This window comes from Neodiprion pinetum, chromosome 6 (assembly GCF_021155775.2).
Source record: "Neodiprion pinetum isolate iyNeoPine1 chromosome 6, iyNeoPine1.2, whole genome shotgun sequence".
In the NCBI taxonomy this organism is placed as follows: domain Eukaryota; kingdom Metazoa; phylum Arthropoda; class Insecta; order Hymenoptera; family Diprionidae; genus Neodiprion; species Neodiprion pinetum.
In genome coordinates, this window is record NC_060237.1 from 24,871,683 (window position 1) to 24,893,141 (window position 21,459).

At 45.3% G+C, this 21,459-nt stretch overlaps 2 protein-coding genes across 2 annotated transcripts in view; one reads left to right on the plus strand and one right to left on the minus strand.

Moving 5' to 3' along the window:
• Positions 1–21,459, minus strand: part of Pdk1 (Phosphoinositide-dependent kinase 1) — a 323,017-nt gene that overhangs the window by 248,638 nt on the left and 52,920 nt on the right. Inside the window, exon 2 of the mRNA XM_046631875.2 lies at positions 2,691–2,729. Within this exon, the coding sequence (XP_046487831.1) occupies positions 2,691–2,729 (39 nt within the window). The remainder of the gene's footprint in view (positions 1–2,690; positions 2,730–21,459) is intronic.
• The window catches only part of LOC124221671 (uncharacterized), a 63,092-nt gene that overhangs the window by 6,916 nt on the left and 34,717 nt on the right, over positions 1–21,459 (plus strand). The window lies entirely within an intron of this gene.

The window sequence follows — 21,459 nt, forward strand, 5'->3', positions numbered from 1 at the left end:
TTAAATTTTTTCCCAAAGTAAAATTGCCTTCTTATGATCGTTATTTCGTTGAATTTACATTCGGATATTTACTTTTATTATCTTTTATCCGTCATTCGTCACCCAGTTCCCGTGTACGATGCACAGATCATTTATAGAGGTTTTTAGCGGTGGAATATCTTCAGCGGCATGTGATGTTGCAGAGAAATAAATATGCGTTACAAACGAGAAACGCGTGCGTGAAGTGAATACTGCGGTGGTACCGAGGCGGAAGATGCGAAAACGCTCCGCGTCGTGTAAATATCCGCTACTTCCGGAGTGCTTTCCGCGGGGATGAATTATTTCGGACACCCGGGCGGCTCGTGCATTATTTAGAACCGTACCCCTGGTCACAAAATCCAATTTTGATGTGTTCATCATGGTTGTGGCGGTTGTGGGGGCGGGCAATGGGGGGAAGGAGGAGGGGGGCAGAGAAAGAGAGAGAGAGAGAGAGAGAGAGAAAACAACGGTCTGGTTGTTATCGATTCAAGACGGAGTTCCGGAAAATTGGGAAGGGACACGCACCGAATAGCGGTGATAAATAAATAAATAACCAGGAGCCACGTGGTGTGCCATGTGCTATAATACGAAACGGAATATAAGGCCGTTAGGCACCGACGTTAGTGATGGCTTTGACGTTTATTTCGCATCCCAGTTGACTAGTGTTTCTTTTCTCTATCAAGTCAAGATATGACCCGAATTCGAAGATATTTTCACAGATGCAGTGACGTCGATGGTGATACGGAATTCTTTCCTTATGTTGAACCTTGAAAAATTTCCATATCTAACGTATAAGAATCGAAAGTTTGAAAAGCTACGAAATAAAAATTCTTCGTATCCTCTGATCTGTGATTGGGGAAAACTGTGTTGATCAAGTTTAAGAGAGGTTTCAATTCGTCGCTTAGGATGGCCCTTATATTGGTTTGGCGGAGAGAGGGCACGCCGGCTATCGACTACAATCTAAATGGTAATGCTCGGAGCTCAAGTGCCCATTTTCGATTTTTTTTTCTCTCTATTTTATCTTTCTTCCTCGTCGTTTTTTCCCTTCCTTAGAACCCTGCTATTCTCACATACATGTCAAGTTATCTGATATTTGGAGAAATCGGTTTTCTGTATCCATACCATTGCCAACCTTACGCCAGGGATCAGGACCGAAATAAGTAATGATAACTAAACGGTAATAGCCGTAGATGCCTTTTCTCTATTCTCTCTCGTCGGAATCAAACCGCGTCTACATAGATATAAGTACATATCATTTTTTTTTCTTCTCACGGGTACTCGAGGGACCAGCTTTGTCCTTGGCTTCGGGCATAAACTAAATACCCCTGACCCAGCCACTAAACCACCCAACCAAGATTACCCATATGACCAATACCGCGCGGTGGTTCAATATTCCACGGAATTCTTTCCGGGGGTAGGTGTATAGGTAGAAGATTCGCCCATATTTCCTAGTAGTAGGGTGTCAAATCCCGACAAAACAAATGGAGATATTGCATATGGAAAAGTTGAAGAATCTTGGTTTGAAATTTGGTCTAACTGCCAGGCAGTTTAAGATGCGACAGCTCTCCGGTGGGTTTCGAATTTTCGCTGGTTATCCGCAGCGCGAGCGGTAGATATAACAAGCCCCACCTCGTAACGTTGACCGTTAACTTTTATTGTTGAAATTAATTCCGTTCAGCCAGACGTTGGAATGTTTCGCCGAATAGATAGGGGTCAGGCCTTTTCCTCTCCCTCCGGTATTACGCGGGTGTAATCGGGAAAATTGGCCTTTCAGAGGTAAAACGATGCGAAAATTGAGACGCGACGGGACGACCCCCTCTGGACGCATCTATTTACGATCGTCTTAACGGAGTCAGGCGTTATGGGTGTCGGGCGACGGGTGTGGAAGAAGGGCCGGAAGGAGTCCGCGGCCGACTTCCTTTACTGCGACCCCGACTGGATTCACGCCCAGACCCTTGTGGATCGCTAAGGAGATCTTCGCAAAGCCCTCGATCGTTTCTTGATTATATAGGCGAGCAGGGTGGCCGCGCGTCTCGTCCTCGTTTATGCTTGCAAAGTTGCCTGCTCTCTTTGCGTCCATCACCCCTCTTCCATTTTTATGGGAAAAAAATTTGTCTGTCCCTGGACTCTGAATGACCTCTCTCTTCAAAAGCTGTCTGCAAAATCTTGAATTTCACCGAAACGAGACCCCGGCGTCGAGAGAGAGAGAGAGAGAGTTCTCGGCGTTCAGCACCACGTGCTTTCGACGCGCCAAAATGCGTCCCCGAGAAAACGAGAGATCGATCGACCGGAATTCGCAGAATCACGCTCTCGTCAAATTGCCGTGGGATTGTTACGCAGTGTCGGTAGGTAGGTACTTACCAACTTTTCCAGTAAAATTCCAACCCTCGAGGGTTCTTTCAAGCGTTGTATGTGTATGTTGCGTAAGAAAGTGAAGTTAGGTAAATCAGCTTCCAGGCAACAGGCTGATCACCCATCGATTCTCTCCAAAATACGTCAACAATTATTTACTTTTCGTTTCTGTGCTAAACGGTTCGAGGTGATCCGCACGTATTGTGCTCGAAGCAGCATATTGCAAAGCTGAATTCAAGGGTTCATAGATGGAAATCAGCTGATATGATGGATTTATTTCACGTAAGGTGGTTTAACCAAAAGCGAAGAGTGCTACTTACTTGTGGCAGGAGCAGGCTAGCGGCTGTTTGACTGTGAATCTGAAACATAATCAAGGAAATTGATTAATTATTTTGCGGAAGCAAAGAGTTGGTCAGAAATTAGGTTCAATAGATAATTCGGTCACGTGATTCGAAGGCTCAATAACGATCGCGTCGCGGTATGATTGAGGAGTATCATAATTATTATCGATCGTCGTTCACCCCGGCATTGGAGGATACGCGCACGATTTCACCAATGCTTCCGGGTGACACGTGCGACGGAAAATTGAAAGTCATAACACTGGCGACGCGCAATTTGTTTGTAAATTATAATAATACGTGGACAACCGGCAATCATCCGTCTGTTCGCTCAAAACTACCGATAGGATTGATCGATTGGCGAATGTCGACCAACGACGCTGGGTCCCGAATCACGAGATTATGATCAGTATGATCAAATTGAATAGTCGTCAAGCGGTGATTAATTATCGACGCCAAGCGTGGAAATGGCGCAGAATTGTGTTGCGTATTGAAAATTTTTTCAATGGTTGAAAATTAGAGAAAGTAAAAACGTCGTTCTTCTATTACTACTGTGTAAGTTCGAAACCAGGGATGGGTGAATTTCACGTTCGCGTTTGCAAACGCGATAGCCGGCAGAGTCAATGAACAACAATAAACAGATATGAAGAATAATTGATTGGTGTCCATTGGCACTTGGCTTCCATGATGCAATCGCCGTTTGATATTTCGTATCTTGGCGACACACGTGCGATACGCAATATTTTTGCTACGCAGTTATCGTTTATCGAGATTACCCGACGCACCATTATCCGTCGCGATATGAGATTATCGGGCGATAAACTGACGCGCACCTTATAACATCGGCGCGATACCGCGGGTTCCGCTTCCGCGTCGTTACATCTGTTGATCATGAGCCAACGTGAACGACCCCGTATCTCCACCGATTTCGGTCGAGGGTATTAATTGGTTTGTAAAGTTGACGTCAAGTTCACGCCGCTTCTGCAAACCCTGGGAAATGGTGCAGCAAAAGGAGGGGTTAAAATTCCATCGCGTGACGCGATTCCGTGGCTTTGCCGTCGACAGACTCAAGGCAGAGAGAGATGAAGAGAGAGAGAGAGAGAGAGAGAGAGAGAGAGAAGTATCGTCCTTGACAAGCATTATACTCCACTCATGTATATATCGTCCGGAAGTGGATGAGGAAATATTTTCATGTATAATAAAATGGAGTCGTGAACTAGGTTCCTTTGCCGAAGGAAGAGGGGTAGAGTGAGTGAGAGACAGAGAATGAATGAATGATATTTATTACCTTATTACCAGTGTGAGCGAGAGAGAAAGAAAGAAAAAGGAAGCGCTGCGCGCCGGCTGGACAAGGATTATATTCAGTGAAATTGTTTCACAGGATTTAGGGGCTACTTTGTCAGATTGCTATTTATTTTCAGTTGTAACTTAGACGTCGGAACTTTTCTCAACGATCAAAACTTCATATATATACATGGGACATTCCATGACATCGCGAACAAGTTTCTACCCGGATGTCTGAGATTGGCCTTGTAATTTTTTGTATTAAAGTACATGACGAAAAATGCAGCATGATTTAAAAACTGGAAAAAACCACATTCTAAAATCTGAATAAATTCAGTCGAATCTTATAAAATACAACAAAGTTTTTGACACCTATTAGAAGATGGAGATTTCATAGCTACAAAAGATAAATAAGAAAAATTAAAAAAAAGAAACAAAAATTATCATTATTGGATTGCATTTGACGAAAGAAAAAATATGAAGGCTCGTTATAATATCTTCTTCGATAGATATTTTTCGGTCTACATTATAATGAGTTTTTATGTACATTTTATGTTTTTCGTCATGTATTTTTATATCAAAAATTATAAAGCCAATCTGAGACATCGACGTAGAATCTTGATCGAGATGTCATGGAATGCCCCATACATAGAGAGACGAACAATTTCAAACAGTGATAACAGCAACGATGTAGCATCTGTACGTTATAGCATCATCTATAAACGTGAAAACTGATTACAACTTCTCCTAAACCAAGCGACTGATCGCGGGCAACTATCGAGAATATATGAAACGTCTTTTTAACGTTTGTGGAAATGTCGCTAACAGCCGAATGAGGCGAGGAATCGTAGGGCGATCGTAAGGCTGACGAACGAGAATTGTTTTTTGTTAAATCGCAAACAGTCCTCGGAGCTCAGAGTTCTTATGCGTCGGGCCGTTTTCCATGAACTTCTTTTTGGCTATGGTTCAACAAGAAGAATCTGGGACTTTATGCGGTCTGCGTTTATTCCATTTGGATAAGTTCCTCTTCCTTACTTTCTTCGGTTCTTTATTAATTCCCCCCACTTCGGTTTTCCAGAAAAGGAGAAACTTTATCGTAGCCACGCTGAAAATGGAAAGACGAGTTTTCACCGGGTCTCATCGTTTTCAGATACGATGAATCACCTCCGATCATTTTCTGGATATGTTAATTACTGCCGATATTCTTTCCACGACGCAAAGTTAAACTTGATTCCAGTGGATATTTTTGAATCGAATATCTACTATATTTTCAGAACCGCTTTTCACCAGAAATGCAACAACGAGACGTGAATTTTGGCCAGCATTTACAGCATTGTCGGTGCGCATAGATTAGTAGAGGGAATAGCACTCGACGTTGGTAATGATATTTATTGTGAGCAGATTGGGTTGCACGCGGTGGCGGTGAAAGTGGCCCGGAATTCGCATCTGGTATAATTAACGCGTATATTACACGCGGCGAGGAGAGTGAAAATTTCGCAACCACGGCGAGCCTCGTGCGGCGGGTTTGTCAAGCAGCGGATAAGATCATGCTGCTATAATTTACGTCATCCTTGATTCCAAGAAACTCTGTTATAAACGCCGTTTGAAGTTGTCGGGAATAATAGGAAACGACCTGAATTCCCGCGGCATCTTTTTTGATCCCCGTCGCGTCTATTATTAACTCGATGGCTGCTGTGCAGCTCTAAGCTAGAGTCACGAAATGGTTCGTAAACAAGTATAATTCTGTTGCGAAAGGTGCCAAGTACCGTCATCATCCCGAGGGTGGCTCTCGAGTGGAGAATGTATAATCAAGCCTGGTCCTGCACCACCCCACGCTCTAGAATAACGAAATCGCCGAGTCTCAGATGAGAAAATGCGCGCAGGAAAAAACAGATTCACAGTTGGACGAAAAATCATTCGCTCCAAGTAGAGATTTTCATAATTCGTACATGGAACGAATCGCGTAATTCAATTCACATTTGGGCAATATTGAATTGTACAAGTTTTCATTAAAAAAAAAAGAGAGAATGAAATAGTACAGCGTATTTAGAGACGGAGAGAGGGAGAGAGAATTAAAGAGAACAGCCGTTCCGTCGACGTTTGGCCGAGTTAAATAAAAAACTTCATTTGCCCGAACAAACATCTCCCCGTTCGCAATGCCCTAGCGACGATCGACTGCGGATACATGATTTCGGCGGACTCCCAGCGGATTTATCGAGAAGAGTTCAATAAAAAACGAATCAATCACACCGCGCGATCTCGGAAATAAATGCTGATCGAGTGCGCTTAGCAGCCTCGCGAAAATCCCTAACGGGGTCTTGCAACCCGTCCGCAGGCTTGCAGGTCGGTTGGCTGGTTCGTTGGCGTTTGAATAAATTAAAGACAGCGGCTTTGCCCAGTTCCCGTGAAATTCAGCGTTACCGAGGGTGTTTGAAAGCAGGCCTGCTGCCGGTTGTTTTCACTTGAAAATACAATCTACTTCCCGGCTGCGTGTTCAGGCTAAATCCGCCGTAGGTATTGAATAAAAGGGTAGAAAATTCTCTCTTTATAAATCTCCGTAATACCCCCAATTTGCGGCATTACAATGCAGACACCGAAAATGGATATACCTCGAAACGAATCCTCGGCAAGTTGCCCCGGCGCGCGAAACGACTCTGACACACGTACGAAACACACGCCCAACGATGCATTCAGAAATGCTTAAATTTCACCTTACACAGGATAATATACGAAACTGCATCCTCGCAAGGGGACCACTTTTCTCCGACTTCTTAAGCTCGAGGTAACTGCAGCGGTCCGCACCTAACCCTGCACCTATGCGCGTCGCATATAAATAACGGCAGTACGGTGCAGTAACTACCCCTGCACGTAAACCGTATACCAACACGAGGGCGCAGCGCAGCGAGTCGCATTAAAATTGTAAAAAATTCAAGGAAAAATTAATAACCACGCGCGGCAGTTGGTCCTGAAGTTAGCTTGCAGAGGCTGAGGAGGGGCTGAGACTATTATCGCATGCCGACAGGACGTCGAACCGGCCGTAACGCAGGGGCTGCAAAGCCTAGAGAGCGCGTTCGCGCTCGATATTCGCGCGCGAATTCGCTGTGGCTTGTTACGCCGCATCGGACTCCGAGATCCGGTGCAGTGATAAAGCGAGCGAGGAAGTTGACGCACGTGAAAGCACGGGTTCCATAGGTGGGCGCCAATAGCTGCATGCGTGAGGCGTCGCAGGATGAGGCGGCGTTGATTGAACTCGGCTAGAGGCTCACGCAAGAACACACGCACGCGGCTCGTCGCAGGGCAATATTCGCGTCCTTTCGCGCGATCCGCCCCCGCCTGCAACGGCGAACGGGCTGCTGCAGGTATGGTACGTATTGCAAGGTGTGCGATGTCACCGGAGAGAAGGGGTCTCTCTCTCTCTCTCTCTCTCTCTCTCTCTCTCTCGCTCTCTGCACACCCGCGCGATCTCTGTGGGTCGGTCGTTGAAACCGAGCCTATCCCACTAACGTGGGTTGGGGAGGCACCGGTGTGGATCAATAGCCCCTGTCTGGCCTCACCCTCTGGTCCTCAGTGCCCTCATTCGCCACCGAGTGAAACTCGGCCTCCTTTCCCCGGCCCTTGGCGAATCCCTTACCCCCTTCGCCCCTGGCGCTCCTGCTCCTTCTCCTCTCCTCTCCTCTCCTCTCCTCTCCTCTCAGCCCCACCTGCGCGTCTGTATCCATATACAACGCGGGCGTTGCACCTACGCTCTTATACACCGACGTACGCGTCTCTCCGTCCGTCCATCCCTTGGTTCGTTAATTTTTTTCCGGCATACCGGGGCAGGGGTAGATCCGGCGAGGGGGCGCCTCGTCCTCCCGTACACGCATTTTCGCGTCTGACCCATTTTTTAACCCTCTGCCTCTTTTATTTTTCTCAACTTTTTTCACGCTACCGCCCCAATTCACCGGTGTCGACCCCCTCAGCCATCCCTGGCGCCGACGCAGCCAGACAGGTCGGCTCCGCCTGTCACCTAGAGAGGATGGGAGAGTCGCAGGACGGCGAACACCTGGCTCACCTTGTAATGTAGGTATAATGTTTCTAATTCTCTGCGTCCCTGCGTCTAAGGGTTTGATTATTATGCAGGGTGCATGTTGTAACGTGTAAACAAACTTTTTCGTGATTTACTACCTACTAGACTACATAAATAGGGGAAATAATCAGAATTCTGGCAAAATAAACAAAAATTTAATGTATAATAAATGAGAATAAGGTAGTAAAGAGTACAATCAATCTATGGAGGTATGGCACCATGTGAATCAGTAATTTACGCGAAAACAAATTGTTACGCTTTCGATATTATGATCGAGTATTATGAAAATTTAGATTTTCATTCATTTTTATCAGTTACTGGTAGCTACCATGAATGTCTACGAAACTCGTTGAAGATATACAAATCTCTTTCAACGTAACGTGATATTCGTATTTGAATAGAACTCGTACACTTGTAGGACGGGTGAATCGAAATTTAACTCCATATCGTTACCATTATTATTATATCGTTACTATTATCGCTTTACCCAATTTGAAGCTAGTACGTTTGCCCGTTTTGAATCTTAACTCGAAAATGAAACGACAACGTTTTCTGTGAAAATCGTCGCTCTCCGTAAGATCACTCGCTCGTGTATGATTAGCGATCAAGAGTATCGAAGTCATGCGAGAGGGTCTTTGTGACAACCATACGATTCGCGTCAATGTTTTTAATGAGTTTCGGGTAGCTTGAAGATTTCAAAGCGCGTCATAGCTCTATGAGAGTTAGAAGTGCCGAGTGATTTATGTTTACGTTGAACATTACGAGACGCTTTCAAATGCAAATTGAAATTCGGCGTATCAATATGTAATTCACGAGAGTGAGGACATCCATTCCACTGGTTACGTCAAAAAAAGTCTCATTTCTCTCAAGCTGCTGCAGTTAATAGTTAATTCGTATGAAAAATCTACTGGGTTACCAAATTTCACCTACTTCATCATAGGATGAACCGTCACTGGGAATATTTCTCAGACACACATCCGTGCGACTATGCATAGTTTCGAGAAACGAAAGATATGCGGGAAAAGACGAAACATGTTTCGTAGAAAAAGAAAAACGAGAAGAAAGAGTAAAAAGAAGATCACCGTGGAATCCTCCAGTCGCGTCTCGGAGATTGTTCTTAGTTTGAAAATTAGTCCGCGTCTCGTTCAAGAGAAGAGATATGCCCGGGTGCCCGTCCGTGTAAAACGGCGTTTGACGCGTCTGGAGGCTGTTGTGACTTTCATGCTCTGTGTCGTCCAATTATCTCTCGGAGAAGGCTGAGAGGCGAGGAGCGGACGCTAGGCACAATGAGCACAACGCGGTCGGATGTGTCGTGCATTTCTCAACCTGTCCACCCAGCTAGTCCGTCTATTATACGTCTATGTATAACTCGGAAGGTATTTATAGCGGCTGGGGCCACCCACCGAAGCCGAGGTAGGTAGGTAGGTAGGTAGGTAGGTAGGTATAAGGTAGGTAGGTACTAGATGTTCAAAACAAGGCTACAGGCGCGGATCCCCGACTGCAAGATGAGATCAGAGAGTCTCTGACCGAATGCGAATGAAAATAAATGCAGAAGGTGCGGGCTGGAGGCTGGAGGCTGGATTGAGTCACCGCTGCTACGGACCTCGGACTCCTCGGAGTTGCCGACTTCTACCGAGTTGTGTTTCTCAAAACTAGCGACTAGGCGCGATCGTTTATCAAGATGGATAATGGGGAACGGCGGAGAAGCAGCAACACTCAACACTCAAGACTCAACACCCAACAGCAGTAGCAGCAGCAGCACAAGCTGTCTTGCTCTCACGTTGGATCGTTACGTCACTTCTACCAGTCATTAACTTCAAGCCGGTGCAATTTGTCGTCGCTTGCGTCAATTACACGTTTGATCACTACCGCCGCCCGGTGTTGTAAAACACCACACCATACTCAGAAAAGCTTCGTTCGCCCGAAGGAGTTACTTGTTATTTTGCGCTTTCATTGAACCGATGATTCGTTTATAAAGCAAGTACGTACTTACCGAAGTTAAAATATTCTCGTTTCCCTAGAGCGACTTCTTGACGGATGGGTTTTGAGAAAAGAAAACTCGATCAAAGTCATGGAGATAATGATGAAATGTGATGTTCAAAGAAACGGTAGGTATTTGTAGACGGGGCATCGTTTGGAATTGGCAAATTTCTTTCATCTCCCTCGGTTCTCGGTACGCACATTTCGCCAACAGAGTTGGACACACCTGGTAGTCTATGCGCTACAATCCTGTAACGGAATCGTGGCGTACGAGACAGGAACCATTAATTTTTTCAGTCAAAACACAATATTTATTACGTAAATACTTCGGAATGTCTCAACTGACCTATACTAACGCCGATGGCGCCTGATGTCATAATTGTTATTTTTGGATGGGAGAATAAGTGAGACGTGTATTTGCACTTATAGACCGCAGGCAGGCCGCATGGGCGGGTCTTGTTTTTTCTCGTTAAAAATACATACACCTGTCTCTTGACACAGATGTTGCCGCCATAAAGTTCGTGTCCGCTGAGGTTTTTAAAATTTATACTCTAAAATTCTAAACATACTCAAAGATTGTATTTATCTTCAAGTAAGTAAGTAATTAGAGGGTCTGTGATACAGTTCGGTCGATAAGATTGATAATGATTTACAGGCGCGTGGCAAAGACGCCCCTTTGCCAAGTTCAGAGGGGGAGCAACTTTCTTCCTTTCCTTGGAATTGGTCTGGGCTGCAAATCGTCAACTGTCCGTGCTCGTGTGACTTACACGCGAGGTGCAGACCCAGAAAAACACTTAAAACTACTAATCCTTAAATTGCCAGGATCGCGTCTACGGGTTATTGTCGTCAACTCGAAACCTTCTGAAACCAGTAATAAATAAATGCACCGTGTTGCGAGCCGTTCGTAAATCTAGTGCTCGTATACCATACGCGTTGAAGCAGTGCAATTACCAATGGAGATAAGGCATACATGACTGGCTGCAGTCGTTAATGCTGCAAGTATACCCCGAATGTGACGTGAAAACGAGGTTAAGTCTTATTTTTAAATGATTTAATGGGTGAAACGTGGATCGGGTAACAGTCTCCGGACAATCAGGGTGCATTCCTGCGTGTCCTTAGGCTTACAGATACGAATAGCAGGCACCGTCAACTGCGGAAGAGCCTCGGTTGCGACAGGTATAATATTTTTTCAACCTGTCGTCTGGCGTCCGACTTTCGCTGGAACAAAAAACACGCATCTGTCCGAAGAATCTCACGAGCTTGAAGAGAATAATAAATTGGTAAAAACACCTATCAAGCAGCTGATGAATCAATTTCAATTCAACATTTTACGCTCCTGCGATATGGTATACGATGAAAAATTGCGAACTGAGAATAAATCGGTAAACTTGAGTGGAATAGAAAATCTGATAGAGAGTAAAAACTTTTACCTTGGATACAACAAACTCTGTGGCACTTGGTATAAGACCCGGTAAGTGTCACGCAGCATGGAAGCGAAGGCGAAGGCAAACTGTAGGGAGCGTACAGTCGGCGGGAAAAGTGTCTTACTTACACTTATACCCTCGGCTTGTCGATAGTCAGAGAGAAGGGCTCGGCTCGGCACTTTGACGCACCGCGCACAAGTGGTGCTAATCCGTTGTCAACCTAACACCAGTTCACGGTTGAATGAATCGAGCCCAGGACGCATATTTCGATACTCGAGATAGGCGGCCGCTACGCTCCTGCAAGGGGTTGTTTTGAATTTTGGCATAACCCATCGCTGATTCGAGGGCTCTTCATGCCTGAGGTTCAAAGATCGAGTCACTTTGACGAGTATTAGCACGTTATTAACCTGCTACGGTTTTCCTGAATATTTCATAAACCGTGAGTAATTTTATGAAAATTTATTCGGTAATACGACGATGCCTGCACGGAGAGAATTTTTGTATTATCGTTTGCTTTATTCTTTGTCCACAATTATAATAAGATGTACGAATTTAGGGATAATCGAATTATAAAAAGTTGCATACTGACATGACGGTCAAAATGTAGAGTTAATATCTTTTTCTGCAATGACCCGCAAGAATATTGGATTTTAATAACAAAAAAAATTCAGTTTTTGCAAATCATTATATTAAATTTTGTAATGGATTTGAAGGACGAGAATTAGTACAGTGCTTTAGAAAGAGCGGAATAAAATCTCGTACGTTCGATGTAAATGCATTGCAATTCTTGTAAACCACTATACGAAAAATGGGAGTCACGTAGTGTTCTGAGTAACGTTGAATTACGACTGCTATGATATACTAGGCATACATAAACCAAATCGACGAATTTTGCGACCTGCACGTCGAAACTTGAAGGCTCTCTAACAATGCCTAGCTGAACCTCTGTTTCTAAGTCTATCTCCACCAGGTCATCAGATATTTTCCACATATAAATAATCAAAATAGTATCGTAGTTTAAGATTTAAAAACCAACGAATCCAATACATGAAAATCTGAAAAAATGTGTTTTGTATTAAAAAAAGCCGGTAATCGATCTACGGTATTGCAAGTAGTACATATTTGCAAATTACTTCTATATTCGATTGATACTTGTATGCTTTTCTTCCAAAAGGCGGAGACTAAAATTTGGCATGCATACTGCAACAAAATATAGAGCGTGGGAAAAACTCATTTTGCACCTCACACGTGCGAGATCATGGACGTAAAACTTAAATTGGCGCAAAATAATGCAGTGGCGGGTCTGGTCGTCGGCTAAAATTGGAACAGTTCAGAAACATGCGGCAATTTTTCTTATGGTCTCTTAGAATTCTTCGATTTAATACGCGACTTATCGCGAATACTAAAGTTTCATACATTTCTTACACCTTATTTTATTCGCAGTACTTACTTTCAAAATGATTTCTGATAACTTTATTATTTATCACCCCATCACGTTTTAACATTCGCAATTTTCCGACAGTGAATAATATTGTTTCTAAACGTACAGTGCCTACTTTTGTTTATTAAGATTATAATAATTCGTATAGAAATTGTATGAACTCCTATTATTAAAGGACTGGCTATTACAGTACCTCCATTATTCCCAAATTCGGACATTTTATTGTAATTATGGACAGTCGATAAAACAAAAATTGATACCAAAATTCTTTCCGTATATAACCATTTTTTCCTCAAAGAAACCATTCTTGAAAGTAATTAACGGTTATCTGCCTTTCAGTTTTTTTTTAAATTATTTTCCTTCTTTCCTCTTGGATATCACAGCGTTATTTGAAAAGATTTTTTTTAAACACTTTGGCAATCGTATGCATACATACACTTGACTGTAAAATTCAATTTTATATTAAACGTTTGTAAAGGTAAACACTGAGAAAAAGGTTTGTTTGAAATAACAGTTTCTTTGCGGGAGGTCGTAAGAAATTTTCTTTTTTTCCAGTAAATATTTGATTACGATAAACACAAAATAAAAATTGTTTTTTCCCCATCCATAAGGAAACCGTGATGTTGATCTAAACAATCCTCTCTCCCGGTGTAGGTATTATTTTATTGAGTTTATAAACGAACAAGCAGTCTCTTTGATACACATGCCATGCGAATTGTTTTGAAAGCCTGATCAAATAATTTGCAAAATAAACTGTACACGATTGGATGTCGTAGACAGGTGTTTAGAATAATCCAGAAAAGAACGGTAGGTGAAAGAAATCTGAAAAACGCGCAGCTCTTCAATTGAATTATAATTTACGAATTTCATAGTAGCCCACGGATCCATTTTTCATTCGCATCACTTCTATTTTCTATTCAGCGTTTTATTCGATTGTCAATCATTTTTTTTTTCTATGATTCTTTGTCGACTAATTTCAAAATCAGAGTTGAACGACAACTGAATAAAACTTGCGCTTTATTGAATAAAAATGAAAAATTATTTTCACAGCTATTGCGTTGCAACATTTCTCTGCATCTTGAGTCTCGAAAAAAAAATAATTTTTTTCAGTAAGTTTACACATTAAACTCCGTCCCATTCTAAAGAAAGTCACAAAATCAACAAGGGGATGAAAGTGTTGTTTCTATGATGCCGGTAGGATCTACATTGGGAAGAAGCGGATGTCTGAGAAACATATGACACGAGGCAAGAAGGGTGGGTGAGTGACGACTCATTACTTAAAGTTACCGCCCCGCTGTAACTCGTCGCCTCCCCCGTAGGGGGCTCTAAATACGTTAATTACAGTTCCTTAGTACCAGCGGTATAAATTAGGTGAGATTTTGGGCCCTCGCCCGGCATCGCCACCGCCGGTCCCACAGCCCTCCTCTTTTCGCCGTTTCCTGAGCGCCCTTGACGCGTCCTTAGCGCGGTGCTTCGTTCCTCTGAAGAAGGCACTGCCATTGTAGCACCAAGAAAACGAGCGATCATTTATTCGGTGAGACCGCGTCGTCAAGTAGACGGCTTTGGTTCTGTGGAATGGAAACCAGTCGGTACCGTACGAGGCATGGCTCGAAACCGAGCGTCTCGCCGCCGTGAGCACCCCGCAAAAGTGCCAATTAAAAGCAATAGACACTTTCACCCCTGCGGACCATAAGCCTTATGCTGCCACATCACGACATACCGTAGGGAAATGTTATACCTACATCACGTTGCCTCAGTTCTAGTGTAGAATTGGTCGCTCCAAAATGTCACGAGGATGCGTTACGCTTCTGCAGTGGCTATCCTACAACTGGAAGGGCGAAGGGTAATGGGCTCTGTCGAACTCGAGGGACAATTCTACCTTTGCGTTTTGGCGGTAAGCTCGAACGAACCGTTAACGGTATGGTCGCTTCAGTCGAGAAACAGAAGCCGTTAAGCTCGCGGACACAATGACTACAACCCCCGGATTAATTCCAGCAAAACTTCGGCGCTGCGTGGCAGTGATCGACGGTATTGGATGATCAAGAATCTTCGGGATGGGGGACGGGGGCAGGGATCGGCGAGTAACGGATCTCGTTTTGTAACCCGGAAACGTTTCGCGGTTTGAAATAGAATAAATAAAAGACAAAATAAAAAAAGGAATGTATAAAAACGAAACGAGGAAAACGCGACAGAACAGCAGCAAAGTGAAACCTTCTTCTAAGGTCTCTCGGCGAGAGAAAGTGAGTGGGAGAGAGGTTACCGATAGTCCGTGCAGGGGTTTCTCCGGGCGAGGCCTCAGAAGAAGATACCTACTTACAAGGTAAATACGTTTTAAGGCCATTCAGTAGTACGTGGTGGATAACAGTGGGCACGTGTCGGCCACGGTGCTGCTGGGGATGAGGGTGGGACATTTCGGGTTTAAAAGTATGTAATACCACCCCTGATCCGAATTAGCGAGTTCCGGGTTCGGGGAGGGGGTGCATCGATACCGAGGCCGGGTGAGAAATCGAGCAATTTGTAAATAGGCCGAGGTCAAACGAACCGGTTACATATTGCGCAATTCGATCCTTTGTCAATCACGCGCGATTACGTATAGCTGCAGCGAATGCGAGTGCAGGGTGATTGGCGAGCAGCGAAACTTGGGTAGAAAAAAATCGTTCAACTGCACTTTTACGTGCGCTGCGTTTACATGCAATCCGACCGCAATACTGCAATCCCAACATATAATCGACTGCGGTGTTCTGTTCGACAAATGACTTCAACCCGATGTTTCGTCCTCGGTGGTTGTCGGTACTTTAATAAACGAACGCTGAGTCGATGGCCATTTTACAGACTAGCTTCGAGTCGAGGTGCAGAAATAAATTCCAATCGTTGACCCATTACCTCGACTAACTCACTCGGGGACTCGAAGGAATTTACACAGACGCAGGTCGGCCGGACTGTTCAAAGAAATGGAACATAATACTTACGTTACATCACTACTATTACCATCGTATCACAGGCCGTGTATAAGACGGTAACAAGGAATTGTTTGAAAAATGATTGATGACCGTATTCCCAGGAAGAATGTACCGCGTAATATTGGGGGCAAAAAATCTGTAAAGACCGGAGTAATTTTCCGTCGTAAAACTGATTACAGTCTGGCTTGTTGCACGGAATGCGTACTACACATGTACTACGCCTGGGGGCTGCCGATTGGTATTCGCTATTAATTGCACTCCATACGTAAGTTACGAATATACTCGTAGGTTACGCTTAGAAAAACTTGGAGAATGACTTAGAGCCGTGAATGGGAGATGCGGAGATGAGGGAATTGGAAAGGTGATTACGTTTCTTCACGTTTGAGAGAATTCTGAAAATTAATCTAGACTCCAGGAAATCTAGCTGTTAGGTATTTTTAGAAAAAGAAGTAAGCCGTGCGCCATGCAGGACGGCGAAGAACGCGATGCAGTAAGTAATCCAGAAATAATCCAATCCAATTTCAGCACAATTCATTCGTTATAGCTCGGCGTATACTTAAATTCGATTACAGAAATTTTCCGTGGATATGACATGTAACTGTTACGATTTTGACGATTCCGAGTTTGGTAAAAAAAAAAAAACGACAATTTGAAAAGCGATCGGAGAACTCGGCGAAGCTGCACGAGCGTAGATATACGCTGCACGTTCTTTTAGACTCGAAATACCCGCGGCGTTAATTTTCATTTCCAAATCCTTGTATATCGAAACAGTCGAGCAGATCGATCCGAGTAGCGAAATTTCAGCGAGGAGACAAGCTCAGGTCGAATTACCATTGATCGTTATTAATGTTTCACGTGCTCAGGTGGTTGGATGTAAAAAGACTTGTCGAAAGAAGAAGAGGGGCGTCCGTCCCCCTGCACCGTTGCCGGGTGATTTCGTTCTGAATCACGTATTTGATTTATTCAAGTTGAAAAGCCCTAAAGTTCTCCGGCGGTATAATTTGAGCGGAACCAATCTCGGATTCGTAAAACATTCGAGTCTTCGTCGTCACGTTTCAGATCGTTGTCAGGATTTACCATTTCGACAGGGTGCACCTCCCCCTTCTCCTTCGCCCGCAGCGCGCATCTACATGCTAATGAAACCCACGCGACGGTATAAGGAAATAGGTAGCGGTTGAAACCAAGTTTTACTGCCGGGTGCGTGGTGGTGGCATTTCGCGAGTTGGACGCGGGGTTGAGGGTCGTAGGTCGGCGTAAGGTTGTAATGGCCGATACCGGGCAGACAGCCGGGCGTTGTGCGATACCTGTGTGGTAGGTAGGTACGTTTGGTATGCATTGGACCAACGGGGTGGACGCGAAGACGATAGCCTAGATTCCAATCAACCTTTTACTGCCTGTAAAAGTACTCCATTCCGTGGCGCGGCACGGCTGCGGTGCGCTACCCTTAAACCGGTAAGTTCTACTCTATTACCTACACCACTCGTGCTCCTGGGATTATGCTCTTAGCTTCGGGAATACAATATACGAGGAACGATTTTTCAAACGATTCACCACGGCTGTTTTCAAAACTTTTCATCGGAAGGATGGGGGCAAATTTGTACGAGATCAGATACCGTCTACATCTGCACCGAAGCTGCAGGATTTCTTCTTCGATGCTCGCTGCAAGCTCTGATCCACCACGGTATTCGCACTCGCCGATTCGATCGAAGCTTCGTTCATTTTCTACCATCTGTTTCAGGATTTTACCCTCACCGAGCGTTGCATGCCGGTAGGTATAAGATAATCACACGATTGGGCAAGAAAGAAAAAGAACGATCGTCCTGTAAAATGCATTAAAAAATTCATCTATCGCTATTGAAATCGGTCTCTGCAGGAAGATGTGAAAATAAACCCATCTTCCGTCTTCCCATCGTGGGAATCAATAACGGTGAGAAATTGTAGCACGGTGGAGGAGTCTGCTCCGCGGATCGCTGGCTGTACAGTCTCGGCAATGACGTGAATGCGGTTCGGCTTCAAGTATCGCGAGACGAGATATCATTTTTGTTGAAACTTGAGGCTGGATGTCTATCACTGGCGTACGTAAGCCCACCTGAGACCTCACGCCCCACGTGGTCGTCGGCCGAAGGCGTCTACCGTCGTATCGCGACTTAGGAATGACTACACGCGTCGGTGATTCCGGCGTTGACGGGAAGAAGAGTCAAGGCGTCTATGCAGCCGCGTATTTTCACTTCTCAGTGTCGTTGAAATCTTGCCGGCTAAGCCAAAAAAACTATATTTATACAAGAGGAATTTTCTGCTCGGCTAGAATTCTGCAAGTATACGTAATACTTAACGGACTCGGTGAATTGGAAACTCCATTGCGTATTACCGTGATTGCCAAATTTTTGATACTGCAGCAAACAAATTAAAAATTTCTGTCGCTACAGCAAACTTCCCTTCTGTCTCTGTATAAACACTTTTCTTGCTGGTACAGCGATTTTTATTCATTATTTTTTATTTGAAAAATTTTTTTTTGCCATACTCTTATTAGCCGGCCGGAGGCGGAGGGTGCAGAAGAACGTACAATGACCCTCATGGCGGACGGAGTCTAATTGCTCCTAGGGTGAAAAGAGGATTAATCAGATGCCGGCCAAGTTTCATTAGCTCGACACACAACGCACATAATATACACCGACGAAAGTAAGGCTCGGATGATTAAACGACTTGTAATGTTTCGTATTTTTCACAACTGCGCGATTACATTTAAAAGGAAATCACGTCGGCCCTTGGATTACCGAGAGCGAAAAAATAAATTGGGCTCAACGAAAAGGGGGCGGAGAAGAGAGAACAAGAATCACCAAGGCTTAAACATTCCGAGAGTCCAAGTCCCTCCGATCGGACAGTTTGTGGAACCTCGGCGGCCCCTGTCACGTATAGCTTTATTTACCGGTTCAAAGCCCATCAACTGGGCTCAGCTCATGGGTGAGCAAGGATACCCCGTCCCGTCTCTGTCCCTGCAGAGTCCCGCCGAAAAACGCCACGTGGATACCAGGGAAGCAAAACCATTGCAAATCCGACATCCAGATGGGGTCCCTTGGTATAAGCCTCGCAATCTGAAATTCTTCCATTCCCTGCTCCATCCCTCTTTCTTTCTTTCTCCCTCCCCATTTGCCACTCCTTCTCCCCATTTTTTCTTCCTAATTCACCGCCCTCCCCGTTCCATCTGTTATCATCACTTTTTCCCTCGCCACTGTCCGTTCGATATATTTACACCCACGTGACCCAGTGGCGACTGACCGCGACACGTACATGACTTTTCACCCTTCTCGGCTCATCCCCGAGTATATATTCTAGCCCTCGATTTTGTTCATTCGATTCTCCTTCTCTGTTTTGCCAAGGGATAGATGAGGGAAAAAAGTAACGAAAATTAAACAAATTATTTCTCGCCTTCGGCGCGTGGCCGAAGCGTTATGGGGCGACGATACGTGGCGTTGAAAAGAAGCAGCGTGTACAAATCAGCGTCTATTAACGATAAACAATGCATCGGCGTAAGCGGCTCGTAGTCGTTGCCCCTGGATCGCGTAATTAATTTCAACGAGGACGGCTCGCCGCGTCCCATATCCACGCGGCACATACGCATCGCGCGCACCAACGTCACACGTGAACGTGGGGGAGTAGGGAATACATGTCGAGTTACGATCACGTTCCCACCGTAAAAGCAGGTTATACGACGCGGCGTGAACCTGGACTAGGGACCCGGGTTGGCGTGGGTGGATCCGTATCAAACACACCGACATATCGCATCGCAGGGCGTCCGTAATCCCCGCGGTGTAGCCGATGCCCGAGTACCTAAGCGACGCGACGTAGTGCTGCGCAAACTAGTAGTTACGCCGCGTAAACGAAGGTGTTTATTCACCGCATAGCGTACCTACAGCTTTGCCCCGCCGCGCGGATGTCTGCGGAATATATCTGTGCGTATACATTGTATGCGACAATGGCACGGCATGTGCGTTATATTATACACACAGGTGGAGGTGCGCGTTACCGCTGTTTGTGAGGATGCATCGAGGCGTAGAATTGCTCAACGTGTAACGCGGCGCGAGTTGGTGACAGGCCGCGTTCCTTGGTGAAAAATCGTCGAATAATAAACTAACGTTCGTATTTCGATTGGTTCATTTTTCATTGCCTCATCGCTTCCCGCGTCTGCTTATTACATGTTATGTGTATTATGCGCATAGATCGAGATCTCGTCACAATAGACCGCTGAAAGGCGACACAGGGCAAGTATGAAACGTGTGCTCCGTACGTTGCGTTACATTATACGCGTAAGATATTGAGCAAACGATAGACGAGGCGTGAAAAATGAAAATAATGTTTCTTCGGTGGATCAACTCGGCGGAGCGAAAGAGGGGGTGGGGGGCGATACCAGACTTCCGCAGGTACGCACGTGTGCGACCCCGTAAGACTTCGTTTTGGTAAATAGAGATTAACGACAGAGCAGATCACATGCTCTAATAACTAGTAATTGGCTCAAAGTACCATGGCAGCCAGTTAGCGAGCGGCGACGCGTCAACGTTTTAACGATTATATATCCGTTACGCGGACTGGCGGCACGCGCGTGTCTTACATACGCGTACGCGTAATAAATTGATTTAAATTTCGGACAGCTCGGCGGTGCGAGTGTCTGCATCGTCGAATATTATACGGGAAGCGGTAGATTAGTCCAAGTCTGTGGATATGGTAGATCGGCTATCGTTTTTGCGAAATCTTGAACGAGCCCGTTGAGGTTGGAGGGCGAGTAGCATGCCGCGTCGCAGAGAAGGATAGAGCTGGGACTGAGCGAAAGGAAGGGAAGGCAAGGGAAGGGGAGGAGGGAAATAATTTTCCAACGCGTTGCAAAAAGTTTGGCGAATCTTTTCACCCCCGCAGCATTAGAACGTAAAGCGCGATGGGGGATTTCGGTTTGGAAATTTTAGCAGGTTGGCAGGCAGGCGCGGAGGTTACGTCGCTTAGCTAAGATACGACTTTAATCCACTAAGAGCGTCGCGACGCCGTAGGTCTTCTAAACTCTTCCGTTTTCGCGTTTCAAGAGAGACGCGCTCCGGTGCGGCTGCCGCTGCCGCTGCCGCTGCTGGGGCTGATGCAATGCCGCACCGCAACGCGACAACGGGATGTGTAAGAGAGGCGGCGATAGAAGGAGGAAAAGGAGACGAGATGGACGACTGGCGCATTCGCGGTTACTTTACTACCGTCGTCGAGAAGTCTGCAGGAAACCCCCTCGAAGAAATATATCGCACCCCGTCAGTCGTCCGTCGCTTCGCCGTCCGCGCGACTTTTCGGTGCCAGTTGTCGCGTCGGGGCTGAACGAACTTCGCACACACGTGCCTTGTCGTATAGGCGAGGACGTGCGCTCGCCGCGGACCATTTTCTAAACTCCGGGGTTTCCTTCGATCGGAACTACGAGTTGTCCGATTTCGCTTCGATTGATCCCTCCTCTTCCGCAGCTTGCGCGTGTCGCGTGTTTCCTTACAACGCCGCGGCACTTTTCTCGGACACGTTTCGCGGGGTAATTCTTACAACCCCGACTGCACTTTTTATATTCCTCGCCAGTTTG